General features: G+C 39.5%; 1 protein-coding gene across 6 annotated transcripts in view; it reads left to right on the top strand.

Moving 5' to 3' along the window:
• Window positions 1-19284, top strand: part of DBT (dihydrolipoamide branched chain transacylase E2) — an 85922-nt gene that overhangs the window by 58034 nt on the left and 8604 nt on the right. For 4 of the 6 annotated variants that reach the window (XM_050745100.1, XM_050745074.1, XM_050745110.1 and 1 more), the window contains 3 exons: window positions 571-762; window positions 911-982; window positions 10830-18627. In XM_050745100.1, the coding sequence (XP_050601057.1) occupies window positions 571-762; window positions 911-982; window positions 10830-10997 (432 nt within the window). In that variant the 3' untranslated portion in view covers window positions 10998-18627. Of the gene's footprint in view, window positions 1-570; window positions 763-910; window positions 983-10829; window positions 18628-19284 lie in introns of those variants that run through there. The other 2 variants (XM_050745083.1, XM_050745092.1) reach the window with 1 other exon arrangement.

Raw genomic sequence — 19284 nt, 5'->3', positions numbered from 1 at the left:
GTTGGAGCATTTCAGATTTCAGATATTTGAACTAGGGATGCTCAACCTGTACCAGTTACATTTGCACTGACAGTGTTGGGAAATAGCTTATTGCCTACATTCTTATCAACAAAAACATTATCTTTTTTAAGACAGAGTCTTACTCTGTCTCCCAGGCTAGAGTACAGTGGTACAATCTCGGCCCACTGCAACCTCCACCTCCCGGGTTTGAGCGATTCTCATGCCTCAGCCTCCTGAGTAGCTGGGATCACAGGCCTGTGCTACCTTGCTAATTTTTGTATTTTTAGTAGAGATGGGGTGTCACCCTGTTGGCCAGGCTGGTCTTGAACTCATTACCTCAGGTAATCCAGCCACCTTGGCCTCCCAGAGTGCTGGGATTACAGGCGTGAGCCACTGCACCTAGCCCAAAAAATCTTTTAAAAATTATTTTTAAATTATTTCGTTTAAATCACTACCAATTTGGTAAAAATGAGTTTTGGTAGTGGTTTCTAGATGACAGTGAAGGTTGATCCTTTCTTTGCTGTTAGCTTATTCATTAAAAGACCTACTGTATAATTTTTTATTTTTTAGGCTTCTCATAACATTGGGATAGCAATGGATACTGAGCAGGGTTTGATTGTCCCTAATGTGAAAAATGTTCAGATCTGCTCTATATTTGACATCGCCACTGAACTGAACCGCCTCCAGAAATTGGGCTCTGTGGGTCAGCTCAGCACCACTGATCTTACAGGAGGAACATTTACTCTTTCCAACATTGGATCAGTGAGTAATAATGTTGAAATACATAAACCATTGCTTAAGATTTCTGATCATATGCTTAATTAAAAATAGAAAATGTCACTTGGCATTTGTTCCCTGAAAAATCCTAACTTGTAATACTCTCCTTTTTTTTTTTTTTTTTTTTAAATAGATTGGTGGTACCTATACCAAACCAGTGATATTGCCACCTGAAGTAGCCATTGGGGCCCTTGGATCAATTAAGGTACATGTATTAGATAACTGAAAAATGGAGTTTAAGCAAATTCAGGGACTCAACACAATGAAGAGTAACCATTTCTAAGGTTTCCCCCTCATTTTGTAGGTTTAAGTTTCTGAGTTTACCTTAGAAAGTCCATTATTTCTTTTTTCTTTTTTTTTTTTTTTTTTTTTACTTTAAGTTCTGGGATACATGTGCAGAATGTGCAGGTTTGTTACATAGGTATACACATGCCAAGGTGGTTTGCTGCACCCATCAACCCGTCATCTACATTAAGTATTTCTCCTAATGCTATCCCTTCCCTAGCCCCCCACCATGTGACAGGTCCCCAGTGTGTGATATTCTCCACCCTCTGTCCATGTGTTCTCATTGTTCAACTCCCACTTATGAGTGAGAACATGAAGTGTTTGGTTTTCTGTTCCCGTGTTAGTTTGCTGAGAATGATGGTTTCCAGCTTCATCCATGTCCCTGCAAATGACATGAGCTCACTCTTTTTTGTGGCTGCATAGTATTCCATGGTGTATATGTGCCACATTTTCTTTATCCAGTCTAACATTGATGAGCATTTGGGTTGGTTCCAAGTCTTTGCTATTGTGAATAGTGCTGCGGTAAACATACGTGTTCATGTGTCTTTATAGTAGCATGATTTATAATCCTTTGGGTATATACTCAGTAATGGGATTGCTGGGTCAAATGGTATTTCTGGGTCAAATGGTATTTCTGGTTCTAGATCCTTCAGGAATCGCCACACTGTCTTCCACAATGGTTGAACTCATTTACACTCCCACCAACAATGTAAAAGCATTTCTGTTTATCCACCTTCTCTCCAGCATCTGTTATTTCCTGCCTTTTTAATGATCACCATTGTAACTGGCGTGGTATTTCATTGTAGTTTTGATTTGCATTTCTCTAATGGCCAGTGATGATGAGCTTTTTTTCACATGTTTGTTGGCTACATAAATGTCTTCTTTTGAAAAGTGCCTGTTCATATCCTTTGCCCACTTTAAGATGGGTTGTTTGGTTTTTTTCGTGTAAATTTGTTTAAGTTCCTTGTAGATTCTGGATATTAGCCGTTTGTCAGATGGATAGATTACAAAATTGTTCTCCCATTCTATAGGTTGCCTGTTCTCTCTGATGATAGTTTCTTTTGCTGTGCAGAAGCTCTTTAGTTTAATTAGATCTGATTTGTCAATTTTGGCTTTTGTTGCAATTGCTTTTGGTGTTTTAGTCATGAAGTCTTTGCCCATGCCTATGTCCTGAATAGGTTTTCCTCTAGGGTTTTTATGGTTTTAGGTCTTACATTTCAGTCTTTAATCCATCTTGAGTTAATTTTTGTATAAGGTGTAAGGAAGGGGTCCAGTTTCAGTTTTCTGCATATGGCTAGCCAGTTGTCCCAACACCATTTATTAAATAGGGAATCCTTTCCCCATTTCTTGTTTTCATCAGGTTTGTCAAAGATCAGACGGGTTGTAGATGTGTGGTGTTATTTCTGAGGCCTCTGTTCGGTTCCATTGGTTTATCTCTCTATTTTGGTACCAGTACCATGCTGTTTTGGTTACTGTAGCCTCGTAGTATAGTTTGAGGTCAGGTAGCATGATGCCTCCAGCTTCGTTCCTTTTGTTTAGGATTATCTTGGCTATGTGGACTCTTTTTTGGTTCCATGTGAAATTTAAAGTAGTTTTTTCTAATTCTGTGAAGAAAGTTAGTGGTCACTTGATGGAATAGCATTGAATCTATAAATGACTTTGGGCAGTTTGGCCATTTTCACAATATTGATTCTTCCTATCCATGAGCATGGAATGTTTTTCCATTTGTTTGTGTCCCCTTGTATTTCTTTGAGCAGTGGTTTGTAGTTCTCCTTGTAGAGGTTCCTCACATCCCTTGTAAGTTGTATTCCTAGGTATTTTATTCTCTTTGTAGCAATTGTGAATGGGAGTTTCCTCATGATTTGGCTCACTGTTTGTCTGTTATTGATGTATAGGAATGCTGTGATTTTTGCACATTGATTTTGTATCCTGAGACTTTGCTGAAGTTGCTTATCAGCTTAAGGAGATTTTGGACTGAACTGATGGGGTTTTCTAAATATACAATCATGTCATCTGCAGACAGAGTTAATTTGACTTCCTCTCTTCCTATAGAATACGCTTTATTTCTTTCTCTTGCCTGATTGCCCTGGCCAGAACTTCCAATACTATGTTGAATAGGAGTGATGAGAGAGGGCATCCTTGTCTTGTGCCGATTTTCAAAGGGAGTGCTTCCAGCTTTTGCCCATTCAGTATGATATTGGCTGTGGGTTTATCATAAATAGCTCTTATTATTTTGAGATATGTTCCATCAATACCTAGTTTATTGAGTGTTTTTAGCATGAAGCGGTGTTGAATTTTATCAAAGGCCTTTTCTGCATCAATTGAGATAATCATGTGGTTTTTGTCATTGGTTCTGTTTATGTAATGGATTATGTTTATTGATTTGCATATGTTGAACCAGCCTTGCACCCCAGGGATGAAGCTTACTTGATTATGATGGATAAGCTTTGTAATGTGCTGCTGGATTTGGTTTGCCAGTATTTTGTTGAGGATTTTTGCATCAGTGTTCATCAGGGATATTGGCCTGAAATTTTCTTTGTGTGTGTGTCTCTGCCAGCTTTTGGTATCAGGATGATGCTGGCCTCATAAAATGAGTGAGGGAGGATTCCCTCTTTTTCTATTGTTTGTAATAGTTTCAGAAGAAATGGTACCAGCTCCTCTTTGTACCTCTGGTAGAATTTGGCTATTAATCTGTCTAGTCCTGGGCTTTTTTTGGTTGGTAGGCTGTTAATTACTACCTCAATTTCAGAACTTGTTATTGGTCTATTCAGGGAGTCAACTTTTTCCTGATTTAGTCTTGGGAGAGTGTATGCATCCAGCAATTTATCCATTTCTTCTAGATTTTCTAGTTTATGTGTGAAGAGATGTTTATAGTATTCTCTGATGGTAGTTTGTATTTCTGTGGGATCAGTGGTGATATCCTCTTTATCATTTTTTATTATGTCTATTTGATTTTTCTCTCTTTTGTTCTTTATTAATCCAGCTAGCAGTCTATCTATTTTGTTAATATTTAAAAAAAAAAAAAAAAAAAAACAGCTCCTGGATTCATTGATTTTTTTTGAAGGGTTTTTTGTGTCTCTATCTCCTTCAGTTCTTCTCTGATCTTGGTTATTTCTTGTCTTCTGCTAGCTTTTGAATGTGTTTGCTCTTGCTTCTCTAATTCTTTTAAATTTGATTTTAGGGTGTTGATTTTAGATTTTTCCCGCTTTCTTCTGTGGACATTTAGTGCTATAAATTTCCCTCTACACATGCTTTAGCTGTGTCTCAGAGATTCTGGTACATTGTGTCTTTGTTCTCATTGGTTTCAAAGAACATCTTTATTTCTGCCTTCATTTCGTTATTTACCCAGCAGTCATTCAGGAGCAGGTTGTTTGGTTTCCATGTAGTTGTGTGGTTTTGAGTGAGTTTCTTAATCCTGAGTTCTAATTTGATTGCACTGTGGTTTGAGAGACTGCTTGTTATTGTTTCCATTCTTTTGCATTTGCTGAGGAGAGTTTTACTTCCAATTGTGTGTTCGATTTTAGAATAAGTGCGATGTGGTGCTGAGAAGAATATATATTCTGTTGATTTGGGGTGGAGAGTTCTGTAGATGTCTATTAGGTCCACTTGGTCCAGAGCTGAGTTCAAGTCCTGAAGGTCCATGTTAATTTTCTGTCTGGTTGATCTGTCTAATATTGACAGTGAGGTGTTAAAGTGTCCCACTATTATTGTGTGGGAGTCTCAGTCTCTTTGCAGGTCTCTAAGAACTTGCTTTATGAATCTGGATGCTCCTGTATTGGGTCCATATATATTTAGGATAGTTAGCTCTTCTTGTTGCATTGATCCCTTTAACATTATGTAATGCCCTTCTTTGTTATCTGTGTTGGTTTAAGGTCTGTTTTATCAGAGACTAGGATTGCGACCCCTGCTTTTTTTTTTTTTTTTTTTTTTTGCTTTCCATTTGCTTGGTAAATCTTCCTCCATCCCTTTATTTTGAGCCTATGTGTATCTTTGCACATGAGATGGATCTCCTGAATACAGAACGTCGATGGGTCTTGACTCTTTATCCAATTTGCCAGTCTGTGTCTTTTAATTGGGGCATTTAGGCCATTTACATTTGAAGTTAATATTGTTATGTGCAAATTTGATCCTGTCATTATGATGATAGCTGGTTATTTTGCCCGTTAGTTGATGCAGTTTCTTCATAGTGTCGATGGTCTTTACATTTTGGGTTGCTTTTGCAGTGGCCGGTACTGGTTTTTCCTTTCCCTATTTAGTGCTTCCTTCAGGAGCTCTTATAAGGCAGGCCTGGTGGTGACAAAATTCCTCAACATTTGCTTGTCTGTAAAAGATTTTATTATTCATTTATGAAGCTTAGTTTGGCTGGATATGAAATTCTGGGTTGAAAATTCTTTTCTTTAAGAATGTTGAATATTGGCCCCCACTCTCTTCTGGCTTGTAGGGTTTCTGCAGAGAGATCCACTGTTAGTCTGATGGGCTTCCCTTTGTGGGTAACCTGACCTTTCTCTCTGGTTGCCCTCAACAATTTTTTCCTTCATTTCAACCTTGGTGAATCTGACGATTATGGGTCTTGGGGTTGCTCTTCTCGAGGAATATCTTTGTAGTGTTTTCTGTATTTCCTGAATTTGAATGTTGGCCTGTCTTGCTAAGTTGGGGAAGTTTTCCTGAATAGTATACTGAAGTGTGTTTTCCAACTTGGTTCCATTCTCCCTATCACTTTCAGGTACACCAATCAAATGCAGTTTTGGTCTTTTTCACATAGTCTCATATTTCTTGGAGGTTTTGTTTGTTCCTTCTCATTCTTTTTTCTCTAATCTTGTCTTCACGCTTTATTTCATTAAGTTGATCTTCAATCTCTGATATCCTTTCTTCCGCTTGATCGATTCGGCTATTGATACTTGTGTATGCTTCACAAAGTTCTTGTGCTGTGTTTTTCAGCTCCATCAGGTCATTTATGTTCTTCTCTAAACTGGTTATTCTAGTTAGCAGTTCCTCTAACCTTTTATCAAGGATCTTAGCTTCCTTGCACGGGTTAGAACATGCTCCCCTAGCTCGGAGGAGTTTGTTATTACCCATCTTCTGAAGCCTACTTGTGTCAATTCATCAAACTCATTCTCTGTCCAGTTTTGTTCTCTTGCTGGCAAGGAGTTGTGATCCTTTGGAGAAGAGGCGTTCTGGGTTTTGGTATTTTCAGCCTTTTTGCACTGGTTTTTCCTCATCTTTGTGGATTTATCTACCTTTGGTCTTTGCTGTTGGTGACCTTCGGATGGAGTTTTTGCATGGTCGTCCGTTTTGTTGATGTTGATGCTATTGCTTTCTGTTTGTTAGTTTTCCTTCTAACAGTCAGGCCCCTCTTCTGCAGATCTGCTGGAGTTTGCTGGGGGTCCACTCCAGACCCTGTTTGCCTGGGTATCACCAGTGGAGGCTGTAGAACAGCAAAGATTGCTGCCTGCTCTTTCCTCTGGAAGCTTCATCCCAGAGGGGCACCTGCCAGATGCCAGCGAGAGCTCTCCTGTATGAGGTGTCTGTCAACCCCTGCTGGGAGGTGTCTCCCCGTCAGGAGGAATGGGGTCAGGGACCCACTTGAGGAGGCAGTCTGTCCCTTAGCAGAACTCAAGTGCTGCGCTGGGAGATCCACTGCTCTTTTTACAGCCGGCAGGCAGGAAGGTTTAATTCTGCTGAAGCTATGCCCATAGCCGCCTCTTCCCCCAGGTGCTCTGTCCCAGGGAGATGGGAGTTTTATCTATAAGCACCTGACTGAGGCTGCTGCCTTTCTTTCAGAGATGCCTGCCCAGAGAGGAGGAATCTAGAGAGGCAGTCTGGTTAACAGTGGCTTTGCGAGCTTCTGTGGGCTCTGCCCAGTTCAAACTTCCCTGTGGCTTTGTTTACACTGTGAGGGGAAAACCACCTACTCAAGCCTCAGTAATGGTGGATGCCCCTCTGCCCACCAAGCTCGAGCGTCCCAGGTCGACTTCAGACTGCTGTGCTGGCAGCGAGAATTTCAAGCCAGCAGATCTTAGCCTGCTGGGCTCTGTGGGGGTGGAATCCACTGAGCAAGACCACTTGGCTCCTTGGCTTCAGCCACCTTTCCAGGGTAGTGTACAGTTCTGTCGCACTGGTGTTCCAGGCACCACTGGGGTTGGAAAAAAAAAAAAAAAGGCAACTAGCCTGGTGTCTGCCCAAACAGCCTCCCAGTTTTGTGCTTGAAACTCAGGGCCCTTGTGGTGTAGGCATCCCAGGGAATATCCTGGTCTGTGGGATGCAAAGACCATGGGAAAAGCACAGTATCTGGGCTGGATAGCATCATCTCTTACAGCAGGGTCCCTCATGGCTTCCCTTGGCTAGGGGAGGTAGTTCCCTGACCCCTTGCATTTCCCAGGTGAGGTGACGCCCCATCCTGCTTCCGCTGGCCCTCCATGGGCTGCACCCCACTGTCTAACCAGTCCCAATGAGTCGAACTGGGTACCTCAGTTGGAAATGCAGAAATCACCCATCTTCTGCCTTGGTCTCACTGGGAGCTGCAGATCAGAGCTGTTCCTGTTCGGCCATCTTGCCCAGGAATCCAAAAACCTATTATTTCTTCCTAAGAGCTAGGCCTGCACTTCTGGTGGCTACCTCTATGTGTAATAAATGGTGGCGATCTGGGTTGTTTCTGTATAGATCAACCATTGTGGATTACGCCAGGCACAGATATTGAGTCTTTATGAATAATCACAAATATAGCCAGTCTACTTCTATCAAAATATCTTTATTTCATTATACCAAAGAATAATAGAAAACTAATTCAAAATGTTATTTTAAACAAAGTGAGACTCATTTAGAGCATTCTTTGCTCAGGAATCATTGGGAGTGTTAGTTAAAAGTGCAGATTTCTTTACCTTAGGGGCGGAACCCTCAGAACTTAAATTTTGAACAGGAACCCAAATGAGTACGAAAAGGTGATAGGTGACAGTGGTTTAGAAGACACGGACTTAGAATAAGGGTTGCAATGATTCTTAACCCTGGCTACATGTTAGAATCATATGGGAGCTTGAAAAAAAATTATGGCCACGCTTCCCCTCTACCAACTGAATTGGAATTTTGGGGGATGGGACTTGGGTACCCCTATTAATTCAGGGTTGAGGACCACTGAGGCAGATATGCTCCTGGATACCACTTCAATACCATGTTTATTAAATGTCATTGTCACTACATTAGGGAGAGTGTATTTTAAGAAGAGCCTTTCTTTTCTGTACTTACAATGCTTCCATGTTGAACGTCTGTGGGACTTGTCCTCATGAGTTTATTCCTTGCGTGTTGGAACCCTTACAAATGCTTCCCTTCAGCCTTTGATTTGCTTTCTAGCAGATAGTAAATTAGCATCTAAGTCATTCCCCCTTTCTGGCATCCACTTACCCTTCTGGCAAGCAGAGGAGATAGGGAGAAAAAACCAAAAACACACAGTATGTCACTATTCTTTCCAAATCAGGAGTTCTCTGAGTGATAACTTCTATCACTCATTCTCTTTTCCAACAAGAATTCAACATTTGATTCTCAAAAAATTCTGGCTTCCTGAAGTTTCCAAACCATTATACCTGTTTGACAAAATTGTGTGTTCTCTTTCCTTAAAGAGATTTATCCTCTGAATTATAGGTGTATATGTATATAATTGTAAAATATATAAACATAACTTGACCATTTAAACCATTTTTAAGTATATTGTTCAGTGGCATTAAGTACATTTACATTGTTTGCCACCATCACCACATCTGTCTCCAGAACTTTTTCATTATCCCAAACTGAAACTCTGCACTTACTGAATAATCTCTCCATTTCCCAAGCCTTTGGTAACCACCATTCTATTTTCTGTCTCTATGGATTAATTGGACTATTTTAGGTACCTCATGTAAGTGGAATCGATACAGTATTTGTCCTTTTGTATCTGGCTCAGGGTTCATTCATGTTGTAGCATGTATCAGAATTTCATTAATTTTTAAGGGTAAATAATATACTATTTTATATAAATATATGCCGTGTTTTGTTTATCCATTCATCCGTCAATGAATATTTGGATTATTTCCATTTTTTGGCTCTCATGAATAATGCTGCTATGAACAAAAGAATATTTGATTTATAAATATCTGTTCAATAGATATATTTTTACAAAATCATTTTATCCTGGTTTTTTCAAGCCATGAAGCATAGTTCTGAGAGAAGAAATCTTATTCATCACTTAAAATAATATTTGTTGGATAGGGACAAATAGTATTTAATTCCTTTCTCCCTTTGTATCATCTTTCCTTTGCTATTTTGTTTTCATTATAGAATTTAATTCCTTCTTGCTCAATTATTTAAGTCATTAAGCCTTCCATGTTACTCAATTCTCAGTATTTGTTTTCCTTGACCTACTAGTTGACGACCTACTAGTTGACCTTGAGATGATTGATCAATCCAACCTCTTTGGAAAACATTCTTAATGTTGACTTGCAGCATACCTGGCCATTTTGGTTTTCCTCCTATGTCACTGCCTATTCTCTCTAAGTCTCCTTTACCCATACCTCCTAATGTTCCCAATCTCTACACATTGAAGCACCCCAGGATTCAGTTCTCACCCCTTTTCTTTATCTGATCTTTCAATACCATTTATACACTGATGACTCCCAGGTTTATATCTCTAGACCGGACCTCACTTTTGAGCTTTAAACTCTTATATCTTGCTTGGATGTGTAAAGGCATCTTGAATTTTAGCATGTCTAAAACTGAGCTCCTGCTCGTTTCCCCACTGCCCCCCGCCCCGCCATCAGACCTGCTCCTCCTAAAGTGGTCCTCTTTCAGTGAATGGCCAATCTGCTCAGACACTTCTAAGGGCTTCTCATCTCATTCAGAATCAAAGACAAGTAGTTGCAGTGGCCTACGTGGCTTTACACAGATGCTACTTAGTGTCATCAGGGATCCACATCTGGCTGTGACTGTTGTATCCCAGCCATGAGGAGATCAGTATAGAAAAACAGAGTAGGGCTTAGAAACTTTTATAGCAGTTTGACAGCATGATTTTATGTCTATTGAATCTAATAATCAGTTGGGGCTTATATTTTGTCTATCCTTTTTTTTTTTAACAGTGAAAAGATACATATTTAGAATTAGCCAGCTGGGCTCATTTTAGGTGATCCCAATTTTGTTGGCAACATCCAAAGCATTGTAATCAGGAGCCAACAGAATATATGCCTTCCTCTCTCCATCAGGCCTGACCACAGTGTTGACCCTGGCCCCATCAGTGTCATAGAGCTTCTTCACAGCGTGTTTGATCTGGTGCTTACTGGCTTTAACATCCACGAAGAACACAAGCATGTTGTTGTCCTCTGTCTTCTTCCTGGCCAACTCAGTGGTCAGGGGAGCTTGAGAATGGCTTGTTTCCTCACTGCCTTCAGTGAGGAAGCCTTATTTAATTGTCTGTCTCTCCCCAGAGCCCAGAAGAGTACTTGGCACATAGTGGGTATACAGTAAAAAATTATTAAATATTTGAAATCTGAGATGAAAGTTAATGAATGTAGGTACAGGAATTGTACAAGGGATAGGAAGTACCTTGGAGAACTTCTGAAAGCTCCAGGCACATACTCGAAGATGGGAAGAATAGGAGTCAGCATTTTCAAAAGTCATTGGGGATGCCCATTTTTTTCTCTACTGTAGGAAGAAGGGTTTGCTTGATCTTACACCATTGTTAGAGCTTGAGCTTTGAGCAAGTGAGGGTTTACGCTTTGTTTTTTTTTTTTTCTTTTTTTCATTTCTAGGCCATTCCCCGATTTAACCAGAAAGGAGAAGTATATAAGGCACAGATAGTGAATGTGAGCTGGTCAGCTGATCACAGAGTTATTGATGGTGCTACAATGTCACGCTTCTCTAATTTGTGGAAATCCTACTTAGAAAACCCAGCTTTTATGCTACTAGATCTGAAATGAAGACCGATAAGACATTCTTGAACTTTTTGAGCTTCCAAAGAGTATGTAAACCCTAGCTGTGCCAGCACATGTTCATCTTTACAATTTGTATTGTAAATGATTTGTATCGTATGATTAAGGATCTAAGGTACAATATTTGTCACTGTTCTATTAGACTTTTTACTGAAAATGAATAATGGGGTAATAGTTCTCCTGGGGCTGTCACATTTTATAGGTCAGAGTGTGACTTCTTAATACGGTGCTGACATTTTTGTGTCAATGACTTGAAACTGGCAAGATTAACAAAATTAGGCAGGGCGTGGTGGCTCACGCCTGTAATCCCGGCACTTTGGGAGGCCGAGGTGGGCAGATCACCTGAGGTTAGGAGTTCGAGACCAGCCTGGCCAACATGGTGAAACCCTGCCTCTACTAAAAATATAAAAATTAGCCAGGTGTGGTGGTGGGTGCCTATAATCCCAGCTACTCGGGAGGCTGAGGCAGGAGAATCGCTTGAATCTGGGAGGTGGAGGTTGCAGTGAGCTGAGATCGTGCCATTACACTTCAGCCTGGGCAACAGAGCAAGACTCTGTCTCAAAAACAAAAAAAACAAAATTAATGTTACTAAAAGACAGGTAGCCATATACAGACAGTATATGCCCTATTTTTTTTAACTGACTCTTAATGACACTTTTTAATTATACTTAAGAAATGGAATTTATATGCAAAAATATTTCCCATTTCCCTGTTATGCTAATTGTTGTATAAAATAAGTGCAATTATACTTCTCTTTGGAGATATCCAAGAGTATATTCTTGCTCTGTATAGAGAACATCATCTGTAAATGTCTTATTTATATTAATTAATGTCTTTGAAAAGGGAAAAGTATAAACTGGCCTTAAAAATGTCCAATTATAGTTTTATAACCAGTCTATTAAAGGTGTTCATTTAAAATGGATATACTTTTAGATTTTTGGTAATGGTTTGGTATTTTCTTGGGAAGGACCTTCACCTTTGCAAACTTCCCTCATGTAAGGAAGGTACTTTAAAGGTAGCAGCCACTGACATTTCTTTTTTTTTTTTTTTAATTTCAGAAATCTACTTCCTTTTAACTTTTAGCTAAAAAATAGGATAAGAAATTAAGGTCTATTCCATTCTTCATATCCTGGGTAAGAATGTAAATAAGAGGAGAAGGAAGAATCTAATAGTAATTATGGATATAAAAAATACGAAATTTTATATAGAAATGAAGGTTTGATAATGATCATTTTGCTAAAGGTCTACTTTAATCAGAAATAGCATCAAGATTAATGTATCTAACATTTCAATTTGCATTCGGAAATCCATGTTGTTTCTAATATTGTCCAGTTGAAAACTGTATGCCAAAATTAGTTGTTTAAGTGAAGTTTTGTGACAGAAAAAAGGTTGTTTTAGTATCTACTTGGTTTTTCTCAAAATGGAAATAATTTTTAAATCAGGAAAGAATACATCAGCCAGGTGTGATGACTTGTAATTGTAATCCCAGTTATAGGAGAGGCCAAAGCAGGAGGATCACTTGAGGCCAGGAATTTGAGACCAGCCTGGGCAACATAGTGAGATCCCATCTCAAAAATTTTTTTTTTTTAAATTAGCCTGGTGGCTCACGCCTGTAATTCCAGCACTTTGGGAGGCCAAGGCGGGCAGATCACCTGAGATCTGGAGTTCAAGACCACCCTGGCCAACATGGTGAAATCCCGTCTCTACGGTTTTGTAAAAATACAAAAAATTACCTGGGCCTTGCGGCGCACGCCTGTAGTCCCAGCTACTTGGGAGGCTGAGGCAGGAGAATTGCTTGAGCCCGAGAGGCGGAGGTTACAGTGAGCAGAGATCACACCACTGCACTCCAGACTGGGCAACAGAGCAACACTTTGTCTCCAAAAAAAAAAAACTTAGCCATGTGTGGTGGTGTGCATCTGTAGTCCCAGCTACTCAGGAAGCTGAGACAGGAGGATCAATTGAGCCCAGGAGTTCAAAGCTGTAGTGAGCTGTCATTGTGCCACTATCCTCCGGTGTGGGTGACAGAGTGAGACCTGGTCTCTTAAAAAAAAAAAAAATAGGTCAAATAAATGCTGTTATTGTAAAATTTCAGATAATACAAAGAGTTAACCAATAAAATAAAAAATCATTCATAATCTTACCACTATTAACATTTTGATGTATGTATCTGTATATATGGCTATTCTTTTTTATTAAAACAGGATCATAGTATAGCTACTATTTTATTATTTGATTTTTAAAATATAACATTATGGGTAACCTTACATGTCAATAAACAATTCCACATTATCATGCTTTAAATGGCTGCATAGGCTGGGTGTGGTGGCTCACGCCTGTAATCCTACCACTTTGGGAGGCCAAGGCAGGTGGATCACAAGGTCAGGAGTTCGAGACCAGCCTGGCCAATATGGTGAAACCTCATCTCTATTGAAAATACAAAAATCAGCCAGGCATGGTGGCGGGCACCTGTAGTCCCAGCTACTCAGGAGGCTGAGGCAGGAGAATTGCTTGAACCAGAGGCGGAGGTTGCAGTGAGCCAAGATCGCGCCACTGCACTCCAGCCTGGATGATAGAGCGAGACTCTGTCTCAAAATAAATAAATAAATAAATGCCTGCATAGTATTCCATTGTATGCATTTATTATACATTCAAACATTAAACATCTACCATACCATGAGCTGAGATTGTGCCATTGCACTCCAGCCTGGGCAACGGAGCAAGACTCTCTCTCTCTCTCTATATATATATATATGTATATATATACACACACACATACACACAGGCACGCACACACACATACACACACACACACATATCCAGGACAGCTTTTGATTTGTCTTTCTTGGTTCATGTGCCTGTCATTGTGGGCAGGAGAATAGAATACTCTGTCCACACTTGAGTCTTATGGTCACCTTTGGAGCCTAGGAGTCAGCCATCCTCATTCAACTACATGAATCGAGAATGGGAATCTGGGAGAAATTTTTTCTGGGCAGATTAAAAAGGAAATGAACTATGTAAAGTGAGGCATTGCCTTCCCACCCCATCCCACCTCAGTTCATGTTAAATTATGAATTTTTCTAAGAGAGTTCTTTAATGACATGGATAGAGAGGAAGCTGAGGTAGCAGTAGAGTAAGGAGTGGAAGGCAAATACACAAGATACTACTAAACTGTGAGGCTGTTTGTTGCAATTGCAAGATTTTATAATTTCTCCAACAAAGAACATTTGTATTTTCTTCCCGGTTTAAGTTCAATGTTAATTTGAGAAATAATTCTACTCTCAAACTTCATGCTGTGCTGACAGTTCAACTGATGCTGTCAAAATACGAATTACTAGTTTCAGTATTCTCTATTCATCTGATTTTTCTTAAAATGGTTGCATGTTAATATACTTACTAACTTTAATGCTCTACTCTTATACTGGCACCTTAATTGTGGTAAAAGGAAAAAGGTTAAGTTAAAATTTCCAAGCCTAGTTATTTGGTCAAACAGAAGATTAACAGAACTCCATGGCTTACCATAGGGATATTTATCAAGAGAAAAAGAAGATACATATTTGAATTTACATGACACTTTCTGTGAAATATCTGGATTACCAGATTAGTCTGAAACAAATACCTTCCAGATTCTACAATGCATGCCCAAGGCATTCTTTACAGTACCTGTTTGGGTCTTTTCTTCTAATTTTAAGCACCTATCCAAACATCTTCCAAAGGCTTGTCATAATAAGCAAATAACCTCAGTGCAGACAAAGTGATTTAACCTAAGAACCTTGAATTTCTCTCCTTTTCACCTCAAAATTTCTATTCTCACACTTTGTTTCTTTTTGTTTCTCTTTCCGAGAAGTGGTTCTCCATCAGCAAATACCAACTTTTTTCTGCCCTCTATTATTTATTCCATCTCTTCCTCCTGATCCCTGCCCTGTGTTGAACCCCATTGCCCCACTTTGATCCTTCAGTCTCTTCCTCACATCCAGAACTGAACCAGATTTACTCCCTTAGCACACTGATTAAAATTTATTTCCATTTCCTTATGGAGGAGGTATTAGAACCTGATCCCAGAACTCTGCAAATTTCAGTGTGGCAGGGTAATGTTATGTGTCCATAAACCTGGTTCCTTTTCTTTCAGCCTGCAGTTAGGTAGGGCCATGTCATTTATTTGTAACTATTAGCATATGGGTATATGGGTTGAAGTAATGTAGGCCATTTCCAGACATGGCCCATAACACTTCTCAAGAGATTCTTCACATTCTGTCTCTTCCCCTCCAACATGCACCCTTCAAGGTTGAAGATGGCACCACACAAGAGAGAAGGAGCCAGTGTTCCAAATGACTAGACAGAAGTAGAATGCTGTCCTTCCTACACCCTAGCCCTGATCGGTTTGGATGTGATACAGTTGAATAATACACTTTTATTGTTTTAAGACATTAATATTTTGACATTAATCTGCTAGTCTCGTTAGTAAAACTTGAACTCTGAGGTGTCTAATGCGGTAGACTCCAGCCACATGTAGCTATTTAAATTTAAATTTTAATTAATCAAAATTCAACTCAGATATACTAGCCACGTTTCAATTGCTCAGTAGTCACACTAATTAATTTAAATTTAAATTTAAATAGCTACATGTGGCTTATAGCGCCATACTTGGATAGCACAGATGTAGACTATTTCCATCAACACAGAAAATTCTATTGGATAGTGCTGCCTTAACTCATAAGACGGAAATGTTCTTATTTTTTAAATAGTCCCTAAAACAAACAAAAAACAAAGAACTCCCTTCTTCTCTAATGGCAAATTTCAGTTTGCCTAAAAGAAGACTCAGAATGCTTTTCTTACATTGTTACCTCGGACTGCCACTAAATGAATACATTTCCTGGGTTGCTCCTTCTGCCAGACTTCTTGAATGGGTGATCTTTAACTCCTTGCAATCCTGGCTTTTTTCCCCACTGCTCACCTGTCATCATTGTTGGCCACAACTCCTACCCAGATGTCTCCTAAATAGTTCTCTGAACCCACCTCTGTCCGATCTATAGACATTCATACCAATGCTTTAGTATGTCAAGGTCATCAGATGACTCACCTCAGACAGTCACACAGACCAGGTCAACTATGAACTATTTATGCCAAACCTAACATGATTCATATTATCCTTGCTATCCCATCAAAATAACCACAGGCTTTTTAAAATTTTTTTGAGGCAAAGTCTCACTCTGTCACCCCAACTAGAGTGCAGTGGCGTGATCTCGGCTCCGCGCTCTGCAACCTCCATCTCCTGGGTTCAAACAATGCTCATTCCTCAGACTCCCGAGTAGCTGGGATTACAGGCATGCATCATCATGCCTGGCTAATTTTTCTATTTTTAGCAGAGACGGGGTTTCGCCATGTTGGCCAGGCTGGTCTTGAACTCCTGGCCTCAAGTGATCTGCGTGCCTCCGCCTCACAAAGCGCTGGGATTACAGGCATGCACCACCATGCCTGGCCTGCAGCGTCCTTTATTTTACAAAAGGCATTACCATTTAAACACTGAAGATAGCATGAATCTCTGAAGTTTGCAAGTTCAGAATAAAATCGAAATGAAAATTCATTATGTGACCGTCTCAGTACTGAGCACAAAGGCTTTTAACCACAAGCAAATTAATATGCTAGCCAGACCCTGTGAGAGAACTCCAGGCCAGCTTGCTAAAACTGAGCAGGAGAATTTGGAGACACTCCAGAGGAGAGCCACAGAAAGAACTGAAGCATGACAAGAATAATTGCAGTTCTGTTATAGAGAGGTCATCTATATCAGGCTTTTATGGAGTACCATGTGGAATGTTACAATGCAAAGCATGGGGAACAGCTGTTGTGAGTCTTAACAAGAGATAGGACAGAAGAAATGAGAACAGGTGGAAGATCAAGAATTTAGGTTTGGTATGGAGAAAGATGAACAGTCAAAGAAAGGGATTCACACTGATTTTTGGCTGAGCAGAAGGCAGAGTCTCCTCCAACGGGCAATGCAAGTGCCCCCACCCATCTACACCCCAAGAAGAGCCATCAAACCGTATTAAACTTGGAAAAAGCTATTTAACTTCAAGTGTGCTGCAAGAAAACTTCATAACAGTTCCCAACATGTGCTAAAAAGCAAAGTCCAAAAAGACCATAAAGTCTGTAGAGAAGTTGGAAGAGTGCAGTCAGCTATAAAAACCTAGCAATTTAATTTCTTAGAAAAATGTAGCTGGAGTTCAAACTGTAGTAACAAAGGCAAGTAAATTAAGTTGTGGGCAGGTGTAATTAAGTTAATAGGAATGGCAGGGATGAATATAAATCAGAACAGGACTAACAGTTTGAAACATTAGGTATTCAAATGCTCAGAACTGATGAGCCAAGCCACTACGCTAACAACTCTGCAAACCAAAGGTTTCACAAATTGCACAAGAACCTGGCCTCGATCCCATTGTGCTGCTGGCGTAAGATTAGAAGGGCCTGTTGGTTCAAATGTTGCTTTGGTCAGAGCAGGACAAACTTGCCACAGCAAAGATATCATTTTTAAAAACCACCACTGTCCTTTAGTGCACTAATTTCTCTAATAATTAGGTGTATATTAGAAATAATGATATATAAGTGCAGTATACTCCAGTTTCAACAGAATGGTGTCATTTCTGTAAAATGTTGATTTTCAGATTGTCATACTTTCTAAGTACAAAAATTTGTCACAGCTTCCATATTTACAAGATATTAAACATTCTGTACAATATTTGTAGAAATATGAAAAACCAATTTTTGTAGTTGCCTTTTGAAATGTATACAAAATATCCAATGTGGGCAACATGGTAAAACGTCATCTCTACAAAAAAAAAAATGTATATATATATACACACACAAAAAGTTAGCCGGGCATGGTGGTGCATGCCTGTGGTCCCAGCTACCTGGGAAGCTGAGGTGAGATCACCTGTGCCCAGGAGGTGGAAGCTGCAGTGAACTGTGATTGCACCACTGCCCTCCAGCCTGAGTGACAGAGTGAGACTTTGTCTCAAACAAAAAGAAACATATACAAAATATATTAGAAAGTTGGGTTAATATCTGTCAAACAAAGGATTACAAAATTTGCACAGGATTATGTGTGTAAAAAGTTTTAAATTCAGTATAGCTTTCATTTCCACAGAACTAAAAGTAGTGCATAAAAATAAAAGTGGGGTGAGCATATCTTTTTAATTTGCTCTGCAGTAAAAAGTATCTCAGTCAACATAAAGGAAGCCAGTGCCATTTCTGTATCATTTGACATAGAACGGGTCTTGTTTTTTGTTTTGTTTTTCTTTTGAAGAAAGACTTTTATGTCTTCTATTCTTCTGATTTGGAATTTAAATTACCCCCAATAAGTTTGCATAATATTCTGATCACTACTGCTTAGGTGGTATATTTCTTATGAGAACTATCTTTACATATTGGGAAAAACTATGGCAACCACTTCATTCATCAGAGAAATCGTGTTTTGTTCACTTGTATTTTGTTTGCTAAATGACATTGGTTATTTAGACTCATGGCATGCTTTTTCTCAAATGAAGATTTAAAAGTCATTTCCAATGTCCGTCTAACTTCTAGCCAATTCCCAGTAGGCTATAGAATAAACGGTTTTCACATAATAGTCTCTAGTGTCTCCACTGTTGATTGGTTTACAGAAATGATGGTGGTGGTGGTGGTGGTGATGGTGGGGTGTGTGCATGTGTGTGTGTGAAAAATGACAACTGGCACAAAACAAGCCTAAAAATCAGAAGTACATTTTAATCCCTAGTTAAAAACATTAACTTTTTATTCATAAAATACATATTTAATAATAGAAAAAAGAAAAGGGAATAATTTGCACTTAAAATGAACAATTTTTCTTAGCAATTTTACTAACTTAAATATTTAAGGTATTAAAAGATTGAAACTGGGCCGGGCTTATGCCTGTAATCCCAGCACTTTGGGAGGCTGAGGTGGGCAGATCACTTGAGGTCAGGAGTTTGAGACCAGCCTGGCCAACATGGTGAAACACTATCTCTGCTAAAAAATACAAAAATTAGCTGGGCATGGTGGATGCCTGTAATCCCAGCTACTTGGAAGGCTGAGGCAGGAAAATCGCTTGAACCCAGGAGTTGAAGGTTGCAGTGAGCCCAGATGGCACCACTGCACTCCAGCCTGGGTAACAGAGAGAGACTCTGTCTCAGAAAAAAAAAAAAAAAAAAAGATTGAAACTGGGCAAATGCAGCAGAAGTCATATGTGACTGACTGGAATCAGAGTTTAAGGTCCAGGGGAAAGACA

Source organism: Macaca thibetana, chromosome 1, assembly GCF_024542745.1.
Source record: "Macaca thibetana thibetana isolate TM-01 chromosome 1, ASM2454274v1, whole genome shotgun sequence".
In the NCBI taxonomy this organism is placed as follows: Eukaryota; Metazoa; Chordata; class Mammalia; order Primates; family Cercopithecidae; genus Macaca; species Macaca thibetana.
This window is presented reverse-complemented; position numbering and strand designations above follow the sequence as displayed.